Source organism: Pygocentrus nattereri, chromosome 9, assembly GCF_015220715.1.
Source record: "Pygocentrus nattereri isolate fPygNat1 chromosome 9, fPygNat1.pri, whole genome shotgun sequence".
NCBI lineage: Eukaryota > Metazoa > Chordata > Actinopteri > Characiformes > Serrasalmidae > Pygocentrus > Pygocentrus nattereri.
In genome coordinates this window covers 44,187,080-44,214,483 of record NC_051219.1, presented here as the reverse complement: position 1 = coordinate 44,214,483, position 27,404 = coordinate 44,187,080, and the positions used below count along the sequence as shown (strand labels likewise).

The 27,404-nt window shown below is 42.9% G+C and overlaps 1 protein-coding gene across 5 annotated transcripts in view; it reads left to right on the top strand.

Moving 5' to 3' along the window:
* plxnb1a (plexin b1a) overlaps nucleotides 1-27,404 on the top strand; it is a 101,752-nt gene that overhangs the window by 57,286 nt on the left and 17,062 nt on the right. For 2 of the 5 annotated variants that reach the window (XM_037541332.1, XM_037541331.1), the window contains 16 exons: nucleotides 337-516; nucleotides 4,032-4,160; nucleotides 5,331-5,431; nucleotides 5,583-5,715; nucleotides 7,594-7,750; nucleotides 9,307-9,415; nucleotides 14,220-14,328; nucleotides 14,696-15,367; nucleotides 16,458-16,595; nucleotides 18,633-18,755; nucleotides 20,797-20,890; nucleotides 21,462-21,628; nucleotides 22,753-22,904; nucleotides 25,375-25,480; nucleotides 26,233-26,369; nucleotides 26,544-26,720. In XM_037541332.1, the coding sequence (XP_037397229.1) occupies nucleotides 337-516; nucleotides 4,032-4,160; nucleotides 5,331-5,431; nucleotides 5,583-5,715; nucleotides 7,594-7,750; nucleotides 9,307-9,415; nucleotides 14,220-14,328; nucleotides 14,696-15,367; nucleotides 16,458-16,595; nucleotides 18,633-18,755; nucleotides 20,797-20,890; nucleotides 21,462-21,628; nucleotides 22,753-22,904; nucleotides 25,375-25,480; nucleotides 26,233-26,369; nucleotides 26,544-26,720 (2,684 nt within the window). The remainder of the gene's footprint in view (nucleotides 1-336; nucleotides 517-4,031; nucleotides 4,161-5,330; nucleotides 5,432-5,582; nucleotides 5,716-7,593; nucleotides 7,751-9,306; nucleotides 9,416-14,219; nucleotides 14,329-14,695; nucleotides 15,368-16,457; nucleotides 16,596-18,632; nucleotides 18,756-20,796; nucleotides 20,891-21,461; nucleotides 21,629-22,752; nucleotides 22,905-25,374; nucleotides 25,481-26,232; nucleotides 26,370-26,543; nucleotides 26,721-27,404) is intronic. The other 3 variants (XM_037541333.1, XM_037541335.1, XM_037541334.1) reach the window with 3 other exon arrangements.

Genomic DNA, 27,404 nt, shown 5'->3' with positions numbered 1-27,404 from the left:
CGTTGGCACAGCCAAAACCACATGATGGGTGCGATGACATCACTGCGAACCTAACCTTGGTCTTTTTTCTAAAGGCTACAGTTGGCGGATTTGGTGGTGTTAGTCACAAAGAAAGGAACCACCTTGCAGACATAGTATTAGATTAGTCTAATCTAGGCTAAATCTGCTTATTTGGGCTAAGAGGATTTTAAGGACTCAGAGACAATAGCCTGAAGCTTTACAGTAAAGAAAGGAGGGCCAAGAGATGAAACATCTCGGTATGAGGTGGCTTATGCTTAGAACGACTATGAAAAGAACATCCACTGAAAGGAAAGTTTGGCTATCTCTCTTTTCCAGAACACACTGAAAGCTTACCCCTGCGGCTCAGACCACACCCCTAGTCCAATGGCCAGTTGGGAGCCGGTGGAAGCTGAGGCGGTGTTGGACAGCCCTGCTCGTCTGACTGCTGTGGCGGTCAGCGTGAGGGAGGGGCACTCTATTGCTTTTCTGGGAGACTCCAAAGGAAATTTGCACAAGGTAATTTATATTGTGAAATATATTTTTCTCGATTGTTACTTGTCAAGTTGTTTTTGTATTGTAGTTATAGCGTGATATTTTACCAATAGAAGATGAGAGGGAGTGTGTTATCATGGAATAACATCCCGGCTGTGATCCGGTGTCCGTAGATCATCACAGCCGTGATGTTATTGGTGATAACTCACTCCTCGAGTGCTCTACTGCTTTAATACAGCAGGTAAATAAATACAGTAAGAAATGAATAAACTGGCCGTGAACGCGGCTTTAATATGTTTTAATGTTCAGTTCCTTCCTCCTAATTATAGCTCCTTAACGAGCAGCTCGTTGCTACGTCAGAGTAACGAGCTCCGCCCACTCACTGCTCAGCCGGCAGTTCGTTCTCCAGCTCCTTACACTAAATTCCCATTCGGACATTTCTTTCAGAATCTTTTCAAACACGGAGGGTTTCTTTTAATGTTTGTACAGAAACATCACCCCAAACGTTTATGAGTCTCAACGGCGAGGAATTATAACGAATGTCGAGTTGGATTGATGTAAAAGTCATTAATTCCGAACTAGCTGTTGAGGCGATTTACATTAAGATATGCACAGAATATTTACAGTCCACACCTTGTCAGTGAACTATGAGGGCAAAAAAACAAACAAATAAACACGAAATAATTGTTCATTAATCGTGATCGAGGTGAAACACTCAATTAATCGGGATATAGATTTGAGGTCATATCGCCCAGCACCACTCACTAACTCACTAATATTCATATTAGACGAGACACTCTGAGCTCCAGGCTTATGAGCAGGTCTAACAATGACATGGATGCATGGATGCAGTTAACATTTTTCTTCATTAAAAACTTATCATGAGAATCGTAAACCCAGTATTGTGGTCCAATTTGTAAGCTGAGTGTATTGTTACATATCTACTTGCTTCTGATTTAGTCCATGGTTTCATAATCCAATTTGGCAACTGCGGCATTTGGTGCCAAAGGCCCACAACCTGTGGATTTCTCAGTTTCCGGATTAAGGACGGTGCAGTGTTTCTCCACGACTTGGGTAATAAACTTGACCTTAACGTTCTGATCATGCAGGTTCGTGTCAGCGTGAGGTGTTAGCCTTGCAGTTCATTCTTTCCTAAACCCTGAGCGGGTCTCAGATCAAAGCTCTGTGTTCAGTTAAGCAGAAGTTTTTCTATTATGCCCAGCTTAAGACATCACAGTAGGACAAATCCCAAAGCCGACAGGCACAGACTTCCACACGTACATGTCTGTGCTGTATGCCCAAGTGTGTGTAGACACATGTTCATTCAGTATATCTTCTCAAATCAGCGGTATTAATAGAGAGCTTACCCTCCCTACACACACACTTTTGCTCCACTCTTCTAAGAAGGGCTTACGCTACATGATGGAACATTGCTGTGAGAATTTGATTGCATTTGACCACAAGAGCTTTAGTGAGGTCAGGTACTGATGTTTGATGATTAGTTCTGGATCACAAAGTCTCTGAGTTGGAAAGGGCTTTAAACCCCTCTAGAGTATAAACGCTTGGCACTGGGCATGGCGCTGCTGTCCCAGTGTCCCATTCCACTGGAAGTGCTTTTGTAAGGCGTATGTGCGCAATAGATTCTCTAAAGTAGGGTATCTGAATACACTTTACAGTCCTGTGAAAAGGTCAGAGACCACGTTATTTTCATTTGTTTAATTTCTAATCAAAGCAGTGATTATGTACTGTAAGGGCCCAGCCTGTGAGGTGCTACAAGTTCAGTGAACTCCAATTCCCAGAAGCCCTTTGGCTGATTAGGCCCAACCTGGCAAACCTGTTGACTCCTCTACTTGAGGCTGTGGCAAACAGCAGCCCTTTGTCATACCTTTGTAGAGGGGTGACCGGTACGATGCTTAGCCCAGGTGGGTGTTTAAACAAAAAGAAAAGAGCGCTGGAAAAAGGAAAAGAGAGAAATCGCCCTAAAACTACTTAAAAGCCAAAAAGAAGGCTTGAACAAGAAACGGCACCAAATCACACAAAAGCGTTTGCTCCACAAAAGGCAAGCAGGTGAAACATAAAGAGTTTTTTGTTTTCTGATTATCTTTTATTCCACTTGTCTGTCTCAGCCTTTATTTGAGTACACTGTTTTCAGCATCCCCTTTGTTTGCCTTTTTCCTGCCGTTTTTTTTTTTTGATAACTTCTCATTCATTGAGGTGTTTTTTCTTGTTTTCGGTGAGTACATCGGCGGTGTGTGCCTGGCTCTGAGTCATCTCAACTCCAAGCTGCACAATCACCAAATTTACACTCCATCACCTCAGTAAATTCATTTAAGACCCTTTCTCACAAGTTTTCCTCTCTGCACTTGGGTCCACCTCCCTGCCATCCTGTAACAATACAGACGATTCATTTTTCAGAGGATATTTCTGAGGAAAAATAGATTTGAGATAATCCACTAGCAAAAGAGATATGAAAGTCTAAGGAAAATCAGGAGTTTCTAAAGTGGAGTTAAAAGATACAAAAAAAATGGATCTCATAACAAGCATGCAAGACGTAATAGATCACGAAAACGGTCACCATCAGTTTAACAGTGCTTAAAGCTTTCTTCTTTGAGAGATCTGAGGATCTGAGGATCCTCAGGGAGTTTCTGACTGTCCTGCCACTGTGCAATGGCTCTGAAAGGATGAGTAGCTGTCAAGAAGACATTGAGAAAACTGAATTGACGAAAACTCAGAGCCCTGCACTGGCCGCCTCAGAGGCCAGGCCTCAACATCACTGAATGTCTTTGGCATTGCTTGGATTGTGAGAAAATAGAAATGCAACAAACTTCTAAGACTAAACTTTACAGGGGTGGGAAATTTTTCCTGCATATTTCTTTCTCAAAGCAAGTTTCCTAAAAAGAATCAAAGCTGTAATAAAGAGAAAGTTTTGATATCATATTCATTTCTTGGTCAGTCCAACAAACCCTGGTCAAACACACCGATATTCTTAGTCAGTCTTAAACGTTTACACTTGAACTGTGCATGATTCTGCTGCTAAGCTTCAGTAGCTGGCAGCTAGTCGATGTTAATCCAGTTAAAGCTGCCTAACCTGAGTGTGTGAGGGCCTGTGCGGCTCTTAGGCTGAGGTGTCTGACACTCTTAGCTATGTCACCTGCTTTGCTGATGGGCTTCTCGAGCCTGTAATCTCATTTCCTGAAATCTACTCCGCTCGTGATATGATTCGAGAGGCATTAAGTACCTTTCACGGATGTATTCTGTTGCCCACATTTTCTCCAGACTCTGGCCCTTACAGTCTACTCTGCAGACTGGATCATGTCCATAAGCCCGCAGAACACTTTGTGTAGTTCCCAGAGATTTTATTTTGCATGTGATGCACTTGTGTGTACTTAAGGAGGCTGTTGAGGAACTGTAATTTCTTTTTTTAATATTTTGGCTTCAGGGTTAGATTACATCTTGAAAGCTGACTGGCTCTTGAAGTGCTTTCTAGGCTTTTGTTCATAGTAATTTTTTGAATGATTGTGCTATCTGCCACGTTCTAGGTGTTCCTGGGGAGGTCAGGAGAAGTGAAGAATTACTCCACTCTTTCCATCCAGCCTGACTCTCCTATTAACAGAGACCTACTGCTGGATTCTTCGCAGAAACACCTGTACATTATGACCAGCAATACTGTGAGTTTATAGCCAAACACTGCTGAAGGCCAGAATTAAGGCCCTTTTCCTGCTGATTCAGCACCAAAATGTGTGATCATGGTTAGGACAAGTGTGTCTGTGGTGTGAGCCTGTCCTCATGGGCCAGCCAATGGCAGCCGCAAGAGGGGACAGAATCCCGAATTCCTGACAGAATTCCCAGGTGTGGCCTCCGGGTTCCATAGTGAGGGCACTTTAACTTGCCTCACGTTCAATCCAGGCGGCCGTGCTGCTGAACGGGGACGATGACGAGGAGGCCAAGCATCGAGCTCTCGTTCCTTCTTCGCTTAGGTGCTCACGCTACTCCTAATGAGAACCAGCTCATGCTGATCTGTCGCTGCTCCTGCTGCTGCTGCCTTCCTGCTGGCTCTCGCTGCCACCGCCGGGGCCCGGGGGACGGACGCGTGCCACAGTGTCCTAACCAAAAAAGTATTTCTTTGTAAAGAAAATGAGTTTAAAGAATGTGAGAATTCACAATCACAGTGGTGTGGTGTGAGTGGATCAGACACAGCAGCGCTGCTGGAGTTTTAACACCTCAGTGTCGCTGCTGGACTGAGAATAGTCCACCAACCAAAAATATCCAGCCAACAGCGTCCTGTGACCAGCGTCCTGTGACCACTGATGAAGGACTAGAGGACGACCAACACAAACTGTGCAGCAGCAGATGAGCTGTCGTCTCTGACTTTACATCTACAAGGTGGGCAGACAAGGTCGGAGTGTCTAACAGAGTGGACAGTGAGTGGACACGGTGTTTAAAAACTCCAGCAGCGCTGCTGTGTCTGATCCACTCAGACCAGCACAGCACACACTAACACACCACCACCACATCAGTGTCACTGCAGTGCTGAGAATGATCCACCACCCAGATAGTACTTGCTCTGTGGTGGTCCTGTGAGGGTCCTGACCACTGAAAACAGTGAAGGGGGACTAATACAGTCTGCAATTGTAGAAAAGTGCACCAACATAGTAAGTGGAGGTCTCAGAATGTGGAAAGAGTGTAAAAGCAATGAGTTGTCCTTAATGAAATGTCCAGTCACTGTATAATGTAATGGGTACTATAGCGCTAGAATCAGATTTGGGGTATAATTCTCACATAAACTGGAATGTGAGAGCTTTGCTTTGTTTCACTTTGCTGTGTCTGTGTTAATGCAGGTTGAGAAAAGGCCTGTAGCCGAGTGTGAAAGACACAAAGACTGCCAGTCCTGTCTCGCAGCCCGCGATCCTTACTGTGGCTGGTGTGTCCTCGAGGGCAAGTAAGTGTCATCAGTTAGTTCAGCACAGCAAAATGATGACAAACATTTTTTATTTTTTAGCTGTGTTTTGCATTCAAGTTCAAAGATTCCTTTTCTTTCTCCTCAGCTTATCTTTACCTTCATCTTCTATGTCCTCGGTTTTGTCTCCTAGGTGTGGAGTGCGTTCCGACTGCAGGCGAGGCTCGGGTCAAGGCCACTGGCTGTGGAGTTTTGACGAGGAGCAGAAATGTTTGAGGGTGGAGTCACTGAGCCAGCACAACATCAGCATTGGAGAGCAGCAGAACGTAAGCAGATGTATTCAGATTTAACTCTGTGTAGCAAGGCTCTGCAAGCTGGTGCGTACAACAGGGGGGAAAATATAACCTGTATAAAACCTATAAAACCTATAAAAACCTGGACGAAGATGTGCTTGAGTAAAAATGAAAGTATTAATATTAAGCATTCTCGAGTATGGAGAAATAAAGTATAGTGTTACAGTGATATAAATTTGGCTGGCTACTTCAATAAAAACAAGAGACAAATCTGCATCGCACGTCGTGTGCTGTCCCGAGCTCAAGGAGGACTCTGGAGGCAGGATTCAGGGACGGAGCATCAATTTTACTTTATTTTCACGCTAAACAAAGACGAGACAAACTCACAACCAAATCAAAGCCGGACGCTTTTCAGTGGCTTAAAGCAAGACGTTTCAGTCCTTTTCTCCAAGCTAAGCTTTTCAGCTCTTCAGACTCGTCCCTCTCTCTTCCTCTCTGCTCCCTCTCTGCTCCTCTTAAAAGCACCTGAGCCGAGAGGGAACGAGGGCTCTTTGTTCCACCTCCCTGTCACCTCCCACACTCCGTAGCTCGTCCACCTGGTTCGAACGTGAGGCAAATTAAAGTGGCGTCACTCGCCAGGCTTTGTCTCCACTCGGAGCTCGCGCCCCGTCTTCCTGCCGGCTCTCGCAGCCTCAGTCAGGGCCCAGGGGACTGGCACACATCACAATCTGGTCTTTGAGATTTGTAGCAAGTGCTTAATCTAAATAAAAATGTACAGGCATATGCAACATTTTGGGGCACCACTGCGCAAATGACGTATTGTTGATTTCTGCACACTTCTGCACGTTTAAATGCACGATTCCTATAAAAAAACCCTAAATAAAGTCCTGTTTATTTGCTGAATTTAACGTATTTCAATGAAATGTCACATTTGATATTGTATGTTTTTATTTTTTTTCTATACATTAAACTTCTTTTCTATGTGTTAAATAGAAGTTGTGCACTAAAATATGCAGAAAGATTTACATTTGTCTTTAGAGGGTGGGTTTTACTTACTTTCACTTCTAAAATCACTGTAACATGCCATGTGACAGGGATGTTCACAGCTTTGCATGTGTACTGTAAAGAGTACTAAGTAAGTATTCAGTTTTAGTAATACTTGACTTCTTAAGTACTATTTAAGTATAATAACAAAACAATTGCTTAACTATTTTCTCTTGCTGGCATGCAGATGTTTTGGTGTCTGTGTATGATCAGTATGCATGTTAATGAATTAAGTTTAATAAAATTGAATTTGAAATTCATTATTCTGAAAAATTAATAGGGCGGCGTGGTCTCACACCTCACGGTGAGGAGGGCCTGGGTTCGATTCCCCGGCCGGGTGTCCTCTCTGTGTGGAGTTTGCATGTTCTCCCCGTGTCTGCGTGGGTTTCCTCCGGGTTCTCCGGTTTCCTCCCACAGTCCAAAGACATGCAGTCAGGCCAATTGGACATGCTAAATTGCCCCTGGGTGTGACTATCTGTGTCTGTCTGTCTGCCCTGCGTTGGACTGGTGACCTGTCCAGGGTGTATCCTGCCTTCCGCCCAGTGACTGCTGGGATAGGCTCCAGCACCCCCCCAAACGACCCTGACGGAGAAGTGGCTTGGAAAATGAATGAATGAATAAAAAATTAATAAAGATTACTAATAAAGTAGCTAATATTGCTAAATAATAGCAATATACCATTAGGTCAGCAGCAGAGAGCTGTATTTTTATCTAGGTAACAAATTAAAAAGTGCTTTTCCAGCCAGAAGTTGAGGTTCTACCCCTTGAGAAAAAAAATTCTGAAGACTATTGGTTTTTATTATGTATACTAATATAGTCATTTTTTTTCGCTATACAGTATAATATACACTCTTGCTGTCGTTGCAGGTGGCTCTGGAAGTGCCAGGCTTGCCCAGCCTCTCTGATGGGGAGGAATACTCCTGTTTCTTCCAGGAAACACAGAGTACTGCCACTGTTAATGCCACTACAGTCACTTGCTCCACTCCTCCAGCCCACAGGATTCCTACTGTGCCTCACGGACAGGGTAGGACACTCAGGTTTCACATTATCTGGCGGAAAAGTTCCTCATTAACAATTTCAGAGCCTTCTGTTTAGTAGCATTTGACACTAAGGGCTGTGTGGGACGTGGCAAGAACTACATTTTAAAAGAGCAGGGGCCATAATACAGAAAATTCTTATGTTTTTAAGATATCGAGATAAGATTTTTCACAAATTTGTGTTACATAAGCAAATCTTATTTTAATTTATGAATCTTATCTTGTCTTACAGCATCTTTTCTTATCACAAGTTAGAAAAGTCTTAACTTATTCGACTGAAGTTGGCAGTAAGCTGTCATGTGTGTTACCTAGCAACCAGCCATATGCGCACAGCTGAAACTCAAACACATAATCAAAGTAGTTAGACAGCTCATATTGGCTACCGTTACTGATGTAAAGAAGGTCAAATAAAATGATAATGCGATAAACTAAGAGTTAATAATGTCGTATCAGCACTTTGTGCTGTTTATCAGAGCGTCGCCGCTCCACAGTTTCAGTCTCCATTTCCCAAACTCTTTAGTCGAGCGTGCTAATGTTATTCCTCCTAATAAACAGACACATGTTCAGCTCTGTCTCCTCATTATTAACCACCATCCCTGGAATGTTTTGTCTGACGAGTTTTTATCAACAATAACACACTTTAGGGTATTAAGAGGGGACGGTGGAGATCATGTCTGCACCGTCTGAGTTTTTAAAAAACGCTGTTTGAAAAAAACCTTTTTAAATGTAGATAAATGTAGCATCATTATGCTGGTTATAGTGAACTGGGTTGCCCAAAACAATAGAAACAGACGGTTTAAACAGAAGTTAAGGCGCTCTGGAGGTTAACTTTAAGTTAAGAAAATATTTAGGATATTTTGGCCACTTAGGATGTTTCTGTTAAACCGTTTTCTTATCTGGAAATAAGATTACAGTCCTAAGATCTGGTGTTCTGTAACAGCTTCTGTCCTAAATTCAGTCTTAACTGAAGTTGCCATGACATCAAAACAGATATGATCTCAGACTTAAGAATTTTCTGTAATACGGCCTGGAACGCTGTACAGTATTAGTGTTATAAGAGAAAAGTATGCATTTGATTATTGTTGACGTGTATGTCATCAAGGTTGGTGGATTGTGAAGGTAATCAGTAAACTATGGATAAATTAATACAGAAATAAAGACTTAAGCCTTAAGGCGTCTTATTTCCAGTCAGCTTCTTTGGCTGTTTCCCAAAATGGGTTGAATGTGCTTAGAACTTTAAGTCATTCCTAACCAAGAATTCCCACATTTAGTTCCTGTGTCCCAAACTTTGTGGTTTACTTAAAAGGAAGTGGAACTGAATGGTCTCTCTTTGGGGCTTCCCTCGGCTGTTTTCCCAGAGAAATATTCCACGGAGACTGGACTTTGTTAACATAGTGACACACAATGGTAAAATAGTGATGTAGTGGGAAAGTTTAGCCACCAGTTTTATCTTTGTCTTGCAATGATTCACCACGGTTCTGTGCAGAGTCACGAATTCTTAATGACTGACATGCTTTACTAGTTGTTTTTTCTCTTGTGACAGATTCTTTGACAGTCACTCTGTCTCTACGCTTCCTGAATGTAACTGTGGCAGTTCAGGAGTTCACCTTCTATGACTGCTCGCTTGTGCAGCAGCTGTCAGGCACCATGCCGTAAGTACCTCACTGCCCCTGATGCACTGTAGGCCATGTTCATACAATTCAGCAGAAACTGTCCATAAATATTGAAGTTATTGTTGTTATTTTAGTTTGAATTGAAGTTAAATAATACATATGAGCTCGAAGTGCAGACGTTCAGCTTTAATTTGAGGCTATTTACATCCAAATCAGGTGAACGTTGAAGGAATTACAACCATTTTTATACACAGCTCTTCCTTTTTTAGGGTCTCAAAAGTAATTGTACGGTTGACCATTCAGCTGTTTAATGACCAAGTGTGTGAAATACAGGGTGAGTCAAAAGTCACAGGACACTATTTTATTCTATTTTAGTTTTTATTTTATTATTGACTCTGGGGAAGGTTTACAAGACAGCAGTGCGTCCTGCTATGATGTTTGGTTTGGAGACTGTGGCTCTGTCTAAAAGACAGGAGGCTGAGCTGGAGGTGGCAGAGATGAAGATGCTGAGATTTTCGTTGGGAGTGACCAGGCTGGACAAGATTAGAAATGAGCAGATCAGAGGGACAGTGAAGGTGGAGCAGTTTGGAGATAAAGCCAGAGAGGCCAGGTTGAGATGGTTTGGACATGTGTTGAGGAGGAATAGTGGATATATTGGGCGAAGAATGTTGGAGATGGAGCTGCCAGGTAGAAGGAGAAGAGGTAGACCTCAGAGAAGGTTTATGGATGTAGTGAAGGTGGACATGGAGATGGTTGGTGTGAAAGTAGAGGAGGCAGTGGATAGGGCAAGATGGAGGCAGATGATCCGCTGTGGCGACCCCTAAAGGGAGCAGCCGGAAGAAGAAGAAGAAGATATTGACTCTGGGGTCATCTCAAACAGATTGTGTACGCTGAGAAAATCCACAACAAACACCACCTTCAGCATCGCGTCGTGGAAGGTTCCAAGTCAGGTCCGAGTTTATGTAGCGCTGTTTACAGCAGGTGTTGTCACAAAGTAGCTTTACAGGAAAATCTGGGTTCGAGGTGTCCATAGGCGTCGCCAGTGGCAACAGTGTCCAGGAAACACTCTCCAAGTGTAAGAGAAGAAACCTTGAGAGGAACCAAAACTCAGGAGGGGAACCCGTCCTCCTCTGGTCGACAGCGTTAGTATAAAATATTAGAATACAAAACGGGGAAAAACAGGTGGAGCAACGGTTCATTAGATAGTTTAAGTTCATGCAGCAGCAGGAGGAGGGTCAGTTCATGCAGGTGAGGTGCGCACAGCTTTATACAGCGTGAAGCTCCAAGGTGGTCAAAACGGTGCAGCCAGCAGAGATGGAGCTCTGGTGACTCAAGCAGCTCTGGTGGCTCCCATGTAGCGACTCAGGCAAACCTCGCTCAGGGGCTCAAGTGAAGGGCGAGAGAGAGAGTCCTAAACAGAGGTGCCAGACTTCAGACAGTCATTCATTAACTGTGAGAGATTCACAACCAAGTGCTAAAGTATCATGTTTATGTCAGTTTGTCCACTTTTTGTCCACTATTTTGCCTCTTTTGAGGCATTTCGGGTTTTCGGGCTTTTGAAATGCATGAAAATGGTGTTATATTCACCGGATTTATTGTGTAAACACCCTCAACTTAAAGCTAAAGGTCTGCACGTTGATCTCATACTCATTATTTCGTTTAAGCTCCAGTATCCTGTGGTAGACAGCTAAAACAACAACTGTCTACACCAAAGTATTGTTAAATATGGGCTTTATTGTTATGCGTGTAAGCCAATGAAAATCCGCATGACAATGAGGTAACACACAGAAATGACCTCCGTCCAGCAAAGGCTTGTTTGGGTACCTAAATGGTTATGCTGTGTAAAAATGCAGCAACAATTAAATCAAATAAAATACTTAGTAAACAGAACATATCAAGAATTGTTCATTGGAGTTATTATTTATAATAAATTAATTTTTTATTGCTAGTAAAAGAGCCCCCCTGGACCCCCTTTCGCCTTCAGAACTGTCTTAATTATTCGTGGCACACTTTCAATAAGGTGTTGGAAACGTTCCTCAGAGATTCTGGTTGGTTATTTGAGTTCCTGTTGGCTTTCTATCATCTGGAACCAGTCTGCCCATTCTCCTCTGACCTCTCACATCAACAAGGCATTTTCGTCCACACAACTGACCGCTCACTGGATATTTCCTCTTTTTCTGACCGTTCTCTGTAAACCCTAGAGATGGTTGTGTGTGAAAATCCCAGCAGATCAGCAGTTTCTGAAATACTCAGACCAGCCCGTCTGGCACCAACAACCACGCCACGTTCAAAGTCCCTTAAATCCCCTTTCTACCCCGTTCTGATGCTCGGTCTGCACTTCAGCAAGTCGTCTTGACCACCTCTACACGCCTAAATGCAGTGAGCTGTGGCCGTGTGATTGGCTGATTAAATATTCATGTTAACAAGCAATTGAATAAAGTACCTAATAAAGTGGCCGGTGAGTGTGTGTGAAATCACTTCATAGGAAGGACTCATAGTTAGTAAGGTACTTTCAATATGAGTTCTATTACGGAACTATAATCAATAATGTAATCTTTACATTAAATCTCAGTGAGCTTTCTACACAATGTGGGGTTATACCACATCACTAATGTCCACTGATTACCGTCCAGTAGCTGCTGTTCAAATTATTTTCCATTTAAGGACCGTGCGTTAAAGTACCAAATGAATTGATGATTGCATTTCCATTGAAAGCCTTTTTACTGGAGCTCGTGTTGCTGTCAGTGTGTTACCTTTCATTCTTCTCTTTGATTTGACATCATTTACATGTGTGGTGTTGCAGAAGAGCTCACTGCTTGCGTGCTCCCCACCAGTGCTTTGTTCTCCAAGAACACTGCAGTATACACCCATCAGGCATAACATGATGACCACCTCATTGTCCACTTTATCAGCTCCACTGACTGTATAGCTGCACTCTGTAGTTCTACAGTTACAGACTGTAGTCCATCTGTTTCTCTGATACTCTGTTACCCTGTTCTTCAGTGGTCAGGACCCTCTTGGACCCTCAGAGAGCAGGTACTGTTTGGGTGGTGGATCATTCTCAGCACTGCAGTGACACTGACAGTGACTAGAGGATGACCAGCACAAACTGTGCAGCAGCAGATGAGCTGTCATCTCTGACTTTACATCTACAAGGTGGACCGACAAGGTAGGAGTGTCTAATAGAGTGGACAGTGAGTGGACACAGTGAGAATGACGCACCATCCAACTAGTACCTGCTCTGTGAGGGTCCATGGGGGTCCTGACCACTGAAGAACAGGGTAACAGAGTATCAGAGAAACAGATGGACTACAGTCTGTAACTGTAGAACTACAGAGTGCAGCTATACAGTAAGTGGAGCTGATAAAGTGGACAGTGAGTGTAGAAGCGAGGAGGTGGTCATGATGTCACGCCTGATCAGTCTGTATAGGTTTAAATCCTGAGTGATTGTAATCTTACGCTTTAGCTGGCTGGCTTGATTACACTTATTTTCTCCATTTGAGCTAATCCTGTTGCTTCGTGCTCAGAGAACTGCAGTCTCAGGGTTTTAGCATGTCAGGAAAGTGAGAGCGTATAAGAGCATCTGGCCCAGTCCCGTCTCAGTGACAGATGTCTCTCTGATGATGTAGCAGCTGCTTCTTACATTCCTTCTCATGATGAAAACATGAAAGTGACCGATCGTTCCCAGTAGATGCATGCTAGTGCTTCAGATCACGAAAAACATGAAAAAATAATGTTCATAAATTACACTCATGATAAATCAAAATCGTTGAACTTAAGCGAAACTTTTTTAATCCCACAACTGGGGAAATTCCACCTCCGCATTTAACCCATCCGTGAAGTGAAACACCACATACACACTAGTGAATACACACACTAGGGGGCAGTGAGCACACTTGCCCGGAGTGGTGGGCAGCCCTATCCACGGCGCCCGGGGAGCAACTGGGGGTTAGGTGTCTTGCTCAAGGACACCTCAGTCATGGACTGTCGGCCCTGGGGATCGAACCGGTGACCTTCCAGTCACAGGGCCAGTTCCCTAACCTCCAGCCTACGACTGCCCCTAAACTTGAAAAGATATAAAAAAGATGTTTTAAAAAGGAAAATTGAATTATTCAATGAATAACATTTTAAATTTAGGGGGTTAGTGTTTGGGACAGACAGCTCCCAATAGAAAGTAGCCTATTAATGAGGATTTTGTATATATTTAGCTGATTACTATCTATAGCAAAGACCAGCAATCTGAAGGAGAAATATTGTAAAGTGGAGCGAGGAGGAGGAGGACGCATATGCAGAGATAAGCGACTTATTATGGGCAAATCCAGGGTCATAGTCTAAACGGTCCAGGATCATAGAGCCAACACAGATTGATCGGGGGACAGACATGACAGAAACCAGAATCAAACAAGCAGAACAAAGACCAGTACAAAGACCAGCAAAGACAAAAGGGCAAACAGAGGGCTTAAATAATAACAGGGTAAACGAGAAACAGGCGGGAAGACAGGTGGAAACAATAAGGGGTGGAGTCACGAAACAAGGGGGCTGGACTACAGAACCAAAACAAAGAACACATGGACAGGACTGGGAGGGGCCAATCGTGACAAACATTAATAAATCGCATCATTTTTTCTTTTGGTAAACACTGAAAATGGGTCCCAGCACCACACAAGGGTTAAAAATTCAAATTTTTGAATGTCAAATATGTGAGTGGGAACTTAAACTAAAATGCAGCATTTCAATTTGATTTATTTTACACTAAAAGTGTAAAAACGGCAGAAACAGCGGCTTTTTGCCTCAACATTACAGCACTAACAGGAGGCCTTTTTCTCCTTTTATCTCTTTTCAGATGTATAGGGTGTGTGAGTAGTCGCTGGAGGTGTAACTGGTGCATCCATCAGCACGTGTGCACGCACCAGGCCATGTGTGACCGAGGGGTGATCATATATAATCAGCATGTAAGTGTGACCGGGGCTCAACAGAGGAGCGTCAGGGGGTGGAAAACATTGTGTATTTCATTCAAATCCTCCTAGTACGCTGTAGCTGAGCTGAGGCAAGTTAGGCTGAGATGTGGTGAGCATCTCTGCTGATTTGTGCTGGCTTACTGAAACCAGTAGACCACCAGGAGTAGTCTCATACATTTGCTTGTGTGTGTGTGCAGTGCGTCCGTGTTGCCTCCTCACCCATATTTTGCCATTCTTTTAACTGTCTGCCAGAATTTTGTGTCTGTCTGTTTACAATCGTTTATTTTCTTTGCATATTTTTCATTATTTCCCTCCCGTCTTCCTATTGTCCTCTCCCTATCCTCACTGACTGCACGTCCAGTTCAAACTACCAGCTTCTTCTCCCACGACAACAAGCGACTTTACTAAGTTCACGACATCAATGCCCGTACGTCCTACCACGGCGCCACACAAAGAATCCATGCCAACCACAGCTGTAGCCGTGAGTGCTCTTCCGGTGGCCCCTCCCAGCACTCCAGAGCCTGCTGTAATCCCTTCAACAACCATGGGAACTACACCCCCCCTCCGCAACCTGCCCACCACATTCCAGCATACCATGCCTTCCTCAACCCAACAGGCTCCAACCACAGTGGCAGGGGCCGACACTCTGCTTAAAGACAGCATAGCAGGTAGGAAGGTGGCACATGTGGGTTTGCTGTCAACACCTGCTCCTGGTGGCCATGGTGAAGACACGGCTGATGTGTCCCATAAAGAGTCAGCTGTAGACTCGGTTACAGTTCCCGCCTCAACTGCCCTTTCTGGGGATGCGGGCGCAATGGGGCCACTGGGTGAAGCGCTGCCCCCCTCCTCTACCGCTGTAGTAACCCTTTGGTCAGAGGAGAATGACGACGGGGAAGCCTCTCTTGAGACCGGGCCTCCGGTGTCCTCTGCCTCCGCTCCGTCTGGAGACGGCGAGGAAGAACCCATCTCAACTGAGTTCTCTCACGCTCAAGATGTGAACTACCAGTCCGATCCAGCTGAGTTTTTCCTCCCGGTGAGTAAGAGAGGGAGGTATGCGGGAATACTGATTGTCCCGTGGTGTGGATTTTACCATGTCATAAATACCAGCAGAAAAACCCCAAAAAACAGTGAAACACAAGCTGAACATGTTAGAATTAAACAGTTTTTAAGTCTTATCAACTAAGACCAAAATCCAGTGCTTCATATTAATATTTACACATGCAAAGCAACAATGGTCACATATTATTACAATCCTATGGGGAATAAACTGCACACTATTTAACGAAATGCGTATAAAATGCATGTATATGTATGGAACAGTCAAATTTTCAAATTCAGATAAACAGTTCATCTACAGAGGACACTCGTCTGAACATTTTAGTATACAATTACTGTTTATTTGCTGATTAACATACTGCACAAAAACATAAAAGGGATCCTGAGCAAAAGTTCGGGTACTTTTTATGTTTTATTTTTACTTTTAACAGTATTTTCCTTTTTTTAATATATTAAAAATACAAATTGTGCATTGCAATGCCATATTTACCGTTTATTCCCTGTAGAGAATAAATAATGAATAAAAATTAATAAGTAATTGTTTGGGTGTTTATTATGTGCATATTTTTACGTAGAAAATCAAGAAAGCGTAATGTGACCGAGGCGTTCGAACTTTTACATTCGGCTGTAAATTTGAGTTCGTGTCACTTTGCCGCCCTTGGATTGACCTTTTAATTTGGTTCATCAGAAATAATTAGCTTTATCTGTCGCTTAGTTCCCGCATTTCGCTCTAGGAAGATCATGTGTTTTTCCCTTTCCTGCCTCTGTTTCTTGTGTCCTTGTGTCCTCATTGAAAAACTCATCCAACACAACCTGACAAAAAATAGCGGTTTCTCAGCAAACGCTGAGTCTGCTATTCTTTGAGCAGCAGCTCATTTGTCTTTTACTGTTGTTAGGCTTGGTTTTTATGTTAGATGCAGCTCAATGTAGACGGTCATATTTAAACTTCTAACATTGCAGATGAAGTCCTGAAGCTTAGAGTGTGTAAGAAACAGGTGTTGCATTTTGTGTGTGTGTGTGTGTGTGTGTGTGTGTGTGTGTGTGTGTGTGTGTGTGTGTGTGTGAAGCAGGGCGATGAGGATTCGCTGGTCAGTGGGGGGTCCTTTGCCTGTCCATGTGTTGAAACTGTTCAGGGGTCCTCTCTCCTACCTGTTAATATTGAGAGGAAAGTCACTCTGGTGGGACGCAACCTGCACCTGTACCAGGTAACGTGAGAAACAAGCTTCCGTGATTGTTGCCACTTTTTGTTTGTCTGCTTTGTTTACTCGTGTCAGTATCTCAGTCCATCTGTATTTTATCTCAGTCCATCTGCATTTTATCTCAGTCCATCTGTATTTTATCTCAGTCCATTATTATTTCAGCTTAGTTTGGCAAAGTCGACAGTTGCTAAATTTCCTCCAGGATCAATAAAGTGCCTGTCTGTCTATCTATCTGATCTGTCTGTCTGTCTGATCAATCTATATGTCTATCTATCTCTGTCTATCTGTCTGTCTATCTCTCTGTCTGTCTGTCTGTCTGTCTGTCTGTCTGTCTGGACTGTTGTTGTTTTTATTTTGTGATCATCTTTTTATTGCACTGCTGACTAGAGGGAGGGAGGCAGTGCAGCCAGACAGCAGGGTTAGGTGCACATGCAGATCACAGATGTACAAAAGATCCCAGGTGAAGATGATTATTACAGAGTACAGTTAAAAACCGAAGATTGAAGAATTGATTGAATCATAAACTCTAGTAATAGTTTACCAATACCCGTGTAAGACATTCCATGCAAAATCATTTTTGGTGGCTTTGAAACCTGCCAGTTCCATCTTGTGCTGAGTGAAGGAAAAATAAAGGTCTGAATCAGTGATGATGGAATATTGGCTCCATATAATCTGGATAAAGGCCCAGTCCCATTTCGCCCCTCGCCCCTACCCCTGAGCCCTTAGCCCTCTGTTATGCGTGTTCTCGTCTAGGGGTGGGTGTCCCGACTCCTGATGAGATAGAGGGGTGGGGTGAAGTGTTGGGGCTACATGACCCTTCAAACGGAGGTTTTTCAGAGACTCCAAACAGAGAGAGACGAGAAAAACAGAGAAACCGGCGAGACGGAGAACAAGACACCAAAGAAACCCACAAATGTGGGAATTTTCTCTTTTAAAAAATTACAATACTTATCGTATTCACTTAGTTTAATGCGGTTTCAGTGGATTTTGGTTGTTTTTCTTCATAACAAGCATAAAAAATCACTCACAGCATGCTAATGTCTCAGTAGCAATCTGGCTAACTTTCCCGTTCCACCTTAAATAGTCGCCTGAAGCATCAGAATGTAACTGCTGCTCCATTTAAGGTGGAATGGGAAAATTCTCAAGAATCTGGAGAATCTCTGACTTCAGCTTCACATCACTGAAGAATTAGGGGGGGTGATAATAAATAACTGCCCCCCTCTTTGAAGGCGTATGATCCCTAAATGTAACTAAAGCCCAGCAGTGAGGAGCTGAACTTTCCCCTCCTCTGCTGTCCCTGCAGACGGGCAGGGTCGCCTACAGAGCGGCGCTGGTAGCTGTTAATGAAGTGATGCTCTTTTATTAGAGGGGCTCATTTCAGAGGGAAGATCTCAACCACTGCCCTGTAGCTCAGTAACAAGGGGCAGCACTTGAAAACAAGGGGTAGGAATGAAAAGGAGGAACGGGACTGGGTCAAAATGTCTACTGCAGTGGTCTATACATCTACTACTTTGCAGCATTCCCAAAACATGTACCAGGTGCACTGCTGCAGTTGCAGTTCAAGAAGCACTTCATCTGGTACTTTGCATATGCTCTGTGACTTGCTGTATAGGGGACGAGCTGATGAGGCAAGATTTATCCTTTTTTTCCCAAATTGTTCAGCCTGGGTGGGAGACAGGTTTGTAAATAGGGGAGGGAATGTACTTGGAAGATTTTCTGTTAGGATGGTTTCCAAAAATGGGATTTAAAGCTTTCAGTTCATTGCAAACCAAGCAGCACGCTCTAATCTGAATTCGATGCAGATTATCCTGTTTAATATAACAGAAATATTCGTGGATCTTTTTAGTCCACAATAACGCACAAACATCCCATGTCCTCACATGCCTGTTCAGATATGAGGCACCAGGTTTCCCCTAAACCACCTGCCAGATCACTGCATCACAGAAACCTGGCTGATCTGTATCTGCATGTCTGTGTTTGGGCCTTAAGAGAGGATTGGTAAGATTTGAACCTTTGACTCCTCCGCTGGGTTTGTGCTCTCAGGATGAGGAGCTGGATTACGAGTGCGTGCTGTCCATTGAGGGCAGATCTGTGGTGGTAGCTGCGTTCGTGGAGATGGATGATTCACAGTCCTCTTTGTTCTACATCACCTGCCAGCTGCACCAGGTTTTCCCAGTTTTTTATACACATACGTTGAGTTGCCTTCTATTAAGCATAAATGGGTCGTTCTACAGAAACGTCCACTGTGTTTACAGATATATTACACACAAAAACATGTGAGGGTTGCAACTTATTTATATTTTAAAATAAAACAAGTTATTTTAGCAGTTACACCTTCTTGAGCCTCAGTTTTGACCTATTGGTTTTTAAATCAGTCCTATAGAATTCCAGCACGTCCACAGTTATCTGTGAAGGCTGAGGCCATATATTGAGGTAAAAACATGTTTTTCTGCTATTTTAACTGCAATAATCTATACCTGACTATAAAATATATGATTTAAGTTACAAAGAAAACAAATAAATATTATAAAATTTATAATGAAAGTCCCCCAGGCGTCATGTCACTGGTGTTACCGCGTAACAAAAAACTCTTATTTTGAAATAAAAGTCACGCCGATGACGTCACTCGACCTCCTTTGACCTGTTTTCTGAGGATCTATGGAGAAAAGCTCATGGTGAGTCCACTGTGTCTCTCAGCTCTCAGAGATCTTCTCATTCAGCTCATGATCTCATATGAAGCTTTTAGCTGACGTCACTGGTGTGACCGACTTTATTCTGAGGTCACTGTGAAAAAATAGAAACACAAATGGATTAAATTCCATATTTTAGTGGACGTTCCCTGATTGACAGTGTGTGGTTTGATGTTCTGTAAAACGCATTGATCATTAAAAACGTCTCTGGTTTTTCCTTTATTATGTGGAACACCGATGATGACCAGTAACACCAGTGACTCCTGTGGAGAGACGGAGATGGGGACGTTTCTGTAAATACCTTGTACCCAATGATCATTTTATCAGGTGCAAGTAAAAAATAAATACATTTTAAATGTGTCCAGGATGATGAACAGAGCCATCAAAGACTCTAAAATCACCGAGGAAGTTATTATAACATTGAGAGTGAATTTCTAAAAATATAAAATGAATTTATTTCAAAGTGGTGATAAAATCAGAGGTGGTCCCCTTCCCCATCCATCAGTGGACAAAGGCTACCACAGCAGACCATCAATGACCGGATATTATTTACATCAGGTTTGATTCTCAGTGCTGACACTAACTTGGTAGCGGTACGTTAGTGTGTTGCGCTGGTATCAGTGGCACATCACTGTTTCTGGGGATTGTACACACCTCAGTAAGGCTGCGTTCACATTACCAGGCTGAAGTGGCACGAATCCGATGTCCTGCTCTAATGTGACTCCGATCTGGTGTTTTCAGGGCTGTGTGGACACAAATCTGATCTTCTCAAATCCGACCTGAGCCTTTCGCATGTGGTCCTAGACCGGATGCGTATCTGATTCGTGGCCATGTGACCTCAATGTGACGCTCAGATCGGAATTCATGTCATTCAGCGTTACCACGGCAACAGCGCCGAACAGACGTTAAAGCCTGTAAACGGTGGAAAAGCAGCTCATCTCACCTTTTCCTCCTCCGTCTGGCTCTAATAATGAAGCTGAGAGCTGATCAGAGTTAATGATCTTCTCAGCGAAGCTCGTTCTGCTCGTTAGTTTGTGCTGATGATGCAGTGATTCAGTCACGTCACGTTACTGAGTAGGAGGAGCTCATGAGGGTCAGTTCAGGAGCCGGTTCATCACTTTAATGACTGATTAGAGTCACTGACCTAAACGAGTGGGAAGCATCAAGTCAGAGAGATCGGATCTGAGCAGTGAGGCTTGTAATGTGAACGTAGCTTAAGAATAGTCTACCAAACTAATCCAGAGTAACCCATGTCACACTTGATTCCTTCCAGCCCAAAGTTTTGGAGAGTTTTCCCTTTTCTAGCAGGTTGATTTGAAGTCATGGAGGCTTTGCTGGAAGGAACCAGAGGGTGGATAATAGAAGTTGTACACAGAAAAATAAGCTACAGTCCGTAACTACACCTACAAGTTGTACCAGTGAGGTCTAGTAAAGTGCTTCGGAAGTGTGAAACAATGAGCTGAAACTTGTGTGTGTGTGTGTGTGTGTGTGTGTGTGTGTGTGTGTGTGTGTTGCAGTACTCTTACTCTGCTGCTGTGGAAGAATACAATGCTGCAATCACAGTGAGGAGACGGGGCTCTTTTCAGATGGACAGTCCTCAGGGTCTCCACGGTAAGCGAGGCCCTGCCCTTTAGTTAACAGCCTCAAGTGTCAGTGTTGCTTCTAGACAACAAATGTACTTCTGCAAGTTCTCATAACAAAAAAAAAGCATACTGAAATGTTAAAAAAAGAGGTTTAATCGTGTCCACTAAGAGAGAGGAGGGCCAGATACATGCTTTTTATTGACTTACTCAAACTCTTCCCTCTATTATTCACCCCGTCACTGTCATTAAATATGTATGATGTTAGTGTAAAGTGAGGAAAATGTGTTTGTTGCCTAGAGGCAACATTGTGCAATAGAGGATTAACATATTGAAAAAAACATAATATGTGAAATTCAGGAAATAAAGTGTTTGTGCATAAAAATGTGCAGAAATATGTTCTCTGTAGAGGATGTGTTAACTTATTAACTCAAAAAGAAAAACCTGTAATGGGCACCCAGGTCTCTGCGTGTGACTGAAGCACCTAAATTGCAGTGGAGGGTTTGCTTTGGTGTTGGTGGGAATGTTTTCTAGTGGCTGGGAGTGTCTGAGTTGATGTTTGGCCGTATGTGTTTACAGTTGGGCTTGTGTTTGATTCACAGTGAGGTTGTATAACTGCTCGGTGGGCCGTTCGGACTGCAGCCGCTGCCGCACGGCGCAGCAACAGTACGGCTGTGTGTGGTGTGAGGGCGCCCACTCCAGCTGCGTCTTCAACAGCTCCTGTACCGACCACATCCAGCACACCTGCCCCGCACCCCACATACACCTGGTGCGTGCGTGTGTGTGTGTGTGTGTTTAAACTCCGAGTACATTGAGGGAGACCCTCGTGCACAGTGTAGCCGAGCCAACACTGAGATCAGGGATTGAGAAGTTAAATGGTTAAAACAACAAATGCTAAATTACAACATAAAATTATATAAGAATACAAAAATATAGTAAAAAAGAAAAAATAAGGATAAAGTAAGAATATATAGTTAATAAAATAAATACATAAAAGATGTAACCCAATAGCTTGGCACCATAAAAACAAATAAGAACACAATAATAAAAATTAAACAACTAAAAACATGGCTATAAAATATATATATAGAAAATAAAATCAAGTAAAAAAGATTGGAGGTGGTTAGTTAACTCTGTTAATCTGATAAGTTATAGGGGGGAAATTATTTGGTTATATTAATTAAGTTAATTAATTCTTAATTAATAATGTTAATTCATTCTTATATATACTGTGTATGTGTGTGTATATATATATATATATATATATATATATATATATATATATAATTTTTTTTTTTTTTTTTTTTTTTTTTTTAATTAAAAATCAATTTCCACCAGCAGAACAAGGTTAAAAATAGTACTGGATGCCTTAGATCCGAATCAGAATCCTTTATTGATCCCAGAGGGAAATTGCAGATGAGCAAGCAAGCGGCGTTTTACAACCGGTGTTGTCACAAAGCAGCTTTTCAGAAAAACCAGCATTACAGAAAGGTGATGAAAGCATTCATTAAATAGATCAACTGTTTTGTAAACTTTACAAATAAAAGCATCTGCTAAATATGTGAATGTAAACACACAGATCTGTTTTGCTTCAATAAAAAAGATTCAGGTCAGATGAAATAAGTGCAAACTTTGGTAATCCGATATTCTTCTTGGAGGAATAATTTCCAGAACTCACGGTCCATACAATGATGTTAAATCGCAATAATTCAACTGTGTCGTGATTTTAATATTGTGTCACGAGGCCTGTCGCAGTTTCCGCTTCTACAGTCCACAGTGCAATGCTGGGCTGATGGTACAATCAGATCAGTATGTTCACAAGATATCAAAATATTGTTAAATGCTCTCTTTGAATATTTCTTTCTGACAGTCCCTTATCCTGTTGTGTGGTAGATAGAGCCTCTGTCTGGTCCAGTGGAGGGCGGTACTGTGATTACCATCTCTGGGTCAAATCTTGGTCAGAGAGCAGAGGACATCCAGCACTCTGTGACTGTAGCTGGAGCGCCCTGCAGGGTAATCCCCAGCAGATACGAGGTCTCGTCCAGGTAAACTTCATTTCACATCCCCTGATTTTACCAGGGTGGTGAACCCAAACACTGTTCGGAGTATAAAGTCAGTGATGTAACAATACTGTTAAGTGTTTACTCTAACTTAAAGGGCCTATATTGTTGAAATAAGAGTTTGATAAAGTATGTAAACATTGTTTAATTTAAAAAATGTACTGTTCACTTCCCGGCGGCATGGTGGCACGGTGGGTAGCCCTGTCGCCTCACAGCAAGAAGGGCCTGGGTTTGATTCCCCGGCCGGGCGACCGGTGTCCTCTCTATGTGGAGTCTGCATGTTCTCCCCATGTCTGTGTGGGTTTCCTCCCACAGTCCACAGACATGCAGTCAGGCCAACTGGACACGCTACATTGCCCCTAGGTGTGAGTGTGTGTGTGTCTGTCTGTCTGCCCTGCGATGGACTGGCGATCCGTCCAGGGTGTATCTTGCCTTCCACCCGATGACAGCTGGGATAGGCTTGAGCACCCCCCGTGACCCTGAGGGAGAAGCGGCTAAGGAAATGTCTGTGTGTGTGTGTGTGTGTGTGTGTGTGTGTGTGTGTGTGTGTGTGTGTGTGTGTTCACTTCCCAGTGCTGTGTCCCAATTCAGGGGCTGCGACATTCGGACGCTGCAGTTGAAGGCCGATTGCATTACAGTGGCGCAACTAGGCTGTTTCATTTCGAAGGCTCCTTCATACGCTGGGATAAATTTGTACGCATACGATACATTTTTCCTTTTCCAGCTATATTTAAAATTGTCTCTCCAGCCGTCCTTCACTCTTCTGCTGATGCTGCCGTGTTCTCGAATCCTTGCAGGCGTGAAACGAACCTCAGGGTATGTTGGCTGGCGAAGGAACCGCCCCGGAAATATAAGTGCTGGGTTTAAACTGAGTGTGATTAAGTGACCCTTATTAGTCCCACAATGGGGAAGTTTCGCCTGTCTGACACTAGAGAACACACACAAAGACAGGAGATCCACCGTAGAGCAGAGTGTCTCATTTCAGTTCAGCCTTCGTGGGTCTCCACAGCCTTCGAAGACCACGTCCAGCCCCTGAATTGGGACACACTGCGTATATGAAAACCGAATTGCTCAACCAGCCTGTTTCACAGTTCATCTACATGAGCTGAATGATATTTTGCAAACAGTAATAATATTGCAAATGTATAACTTGCCTCATTTACATTTACGGCATTTGGCTGACACTCTTATCCAGAGCGACTTACAATTTGATCAGTTTACACAGGGAGGCCAAGGTGGTGTTAGGAGTCTTGCCCTAGGACTCTAATTGGTATAGTGTAGGGTGTTTGCCCAGGTGGGGATTGAACCCCAGTCTACAGTGTAGAAGGCAGAGGTGTTACCCACTACACTAAACAACCACACAGCCTCACAACTTACACTGAAGAACCTGTCATTGCTTGCTGTCGTGAGCAACATGCAGCTCTTTAACTGCCCTGTCGCAGGAAAAATCTTCCTTTGCAGTAAAATAAGCTCTGTTGAATGTTCTTGCACAGTTATAGCAATATATGGTCCTAAACGCTGGAGGTAATGTAGCCTACAACTGGCAATTCACCAAACTTTTACCCTGAAGGTTTGCGTGCAGACTCCTGCTCTCAGCAACGCAGGCAACAATTACACCTAGCTAGTAACTAATGCCAGGACAAAGAGGTCGTTTTAAGGCAAACGTTGATATTTCAGACACAAATGGACTGATTTGTCTTCAGAATCGCTCCAGCTCGTTTCCTAACAAGTTAAATCTACAATGAAAAACTGTCAAACACTGAAAAGTCCCAAAGCTGAAGTCGCTGCTCCTTTGCCATCGTCTTATTTGAATTGTCCAGTTCCACCTTAAATGGTGCAGCAGCTGTATTCTGGCACCTCAGTGACCATTTAAGGTGGAACGTGAAAAGAAGCTGGTGAATGAGAAGCGACTTCAGCCTCATAAAAATTCAAACTTTAGGAGACATTTCACAAGAAGCTGATCTAGTTTTGTGAAAAGGTTTCCTGCTGGAGATGTGAGAAAAGTGGCTGTAGCTGAGTAAGTCAGCGTTTTCGTTTGTAGTATATTTTTTTAGCCTTTGCCAGCACATCAGACACATTTACAGTCAAGATGGTAAAATGGACATGAAATGTTGTGGCTCCCAAGGTGGTTTGATGCTCTTCTTAACATTCGGGTTGTGACCCCTGGTATAAGTATAGTGCCCTCAACCTGGCAACCCTCGTGAGCTTTCAGACAGACAGACAGCTGTCTCCAATATTTTATATTATATTTGGACTGCTGTCCGCAGTATTACATACTGATCCTTTAACTTTAAACAAGTGTTTGTTTTAAGAAGTCAAACCACTGCTGTGTAACAAAAATAACACGATTTGTGAAGCTGATGTGAAGCAGTAATTAATGGGAGTGTGTGTGTGTGTGTGTGTGTGTGTGTGTGTGTGTGTGTGTGTGTGTGTGTGTGTGTGTGTGTGCACGCAGTATTGTGTGTGAGACTACAGCAAGCGGTGGTGAGAGGAGAGGGCAGGTCTCAGTGGAGGTTAAAGAAGGAGGGACCGGTCAGTCTGTACAGCACTTTCACTACCAGGTAACTGCTTGAACAACTTTCCTCTGAAAAGTTTCTTAGAACTTTCCACGATTGTCCTTCAGATTTTTGGGGCTAGACTTTATGGCTGAGCCACAACAGGATTAAGAACCACATCTAGTTTCATACAGTTTTAATCTGACAGATTCCTTGTATTACTCCTCATTCTCTTTGATTGCGGTGTTAAACGGTGAGAGAGAACTTGACCAATGTTTCTGCATCTTTAAATGGTTGAGGAATACAAAGTCATTCAGAGCAATTTGGTGAAGGTCAGAACTGCTCACAGTAGTGGTGATAGGAACCAGACATCCAGAGCATTTAATGTCTAACAGCTCCTTCACAGAAACATTTTCTTTGAGTCCTCAAAGAAAACATGTTAGATTTACCACTATTGTACTGCTATTAACATTACAAGTAAAAACTGAAGACGTGTAGCTTCACTGGGCGACTTGGGTAGCAGTTAAAATGGCTTTAATTGGGCTTGTAAACATTGGGACATTGATCACCACCTCAGTAAAGAAGCCTTAGTCAGTCGGTTGAGAACTTACTGTCAAACAACCCTGAACGATGCGGAACGAGTCCTGAGGAATGTGTAATGAGATTAGATCTCAGTGGTTTGAATTATGCAGAAGTTTTAAAAAATCTCAATTTCCTTTTAATATGTTATTTCTAGCATTTAGATGTGCTGTTTGTTGTATAAGAGTGTGTGTGTGTGTGTGTGTGTGTGTGTGTGTGTGTGTGTTTCCAAATATCAGGACCCAGTGTTACTGGGAGTGTCCCCCCTGAAAGGCCCGATGTCTGGAGGCACGTCACTCACCATCATGGGGCGGGGCTTGCGGACAGGCCAGCTGAGTGAGATCAGTGTTTTGATTGGTGGAGTGCCGTGTCTCATGTGAGTTACACTGTTCACGGGTCATTTAATTAAGTCGTTTTAATGAATGACAACTTTGGTGAAAATGAATCACAATCATCTTTATTTGAAATAAAGTGTGGTTTTGGTTTTGTGGCTTAACGTTGGTGTAAATGATTACGGAAAGTCGCCAATTTAAAAACACTTGTTTTGCAGTTCTTCTGAACTGGAAGACGAGCAAATCAAATGTCTGTCCGGCGGCTGTAACAGAACAGGGGAGCATGGCGTGACTGTACAGTTCGGTAGTGCAGAGCGCCATCTACAGACATCTTCCTATCACTACACACCAGACCCCAACATCACGAGTGCTGCTCCCTGTAAAAGCTTCCTCAGGTATATTCATATTTAAAAGTGTCTAAGAAACTTACACCTGCAGACTCTTTTCAGCAGAACAGTGTGGTGTACAGATGATCATGAGATGGAACAGAATTTTGTTGCATGAAGTATTAAAGTCCAAGATCCTAAAGGAACGTTTCCGGCGCTTCTAGAGGCAAATAAGGTTCTACCAAGTACCAGATTCACTGTGCAGCACTGTGGGAAAGTTTTAGGGCATCTAAGCACATTTTTAACCAGTTGACCTCAGCAGTGAGTTTATCACAATATACATTAGAATAAAGTCGAATTCATAATTCAAATAAACAGAAAAACAATAAAAAGCAACAAGAATTTCTTGGGTCCATATTTTTCCTGGACACCTTCACAGCCGCCACAGAGACTTAATATCATCAATTACATCATGAGCTCAGTTTACTGAGCACTGATTGGTCAAACCAGGAGCTGCTTTTTAACTACATATAATACTGGGCTTCCTCGAGGAGGAGAGGCTTGGAGATGGGTCAACAAACACACTCACATACAGAAAATCACTGTTTATTATATATATATATATAAATCATTATTAATTAATGTTATATACATTTTATTCAATATTTATTCAAATATTAACACTTTTCTCAGCAAATAAACACAAACTACACAAATAAATAGAATTTGAAAACGTGTCTTGGCTGCCTCAGA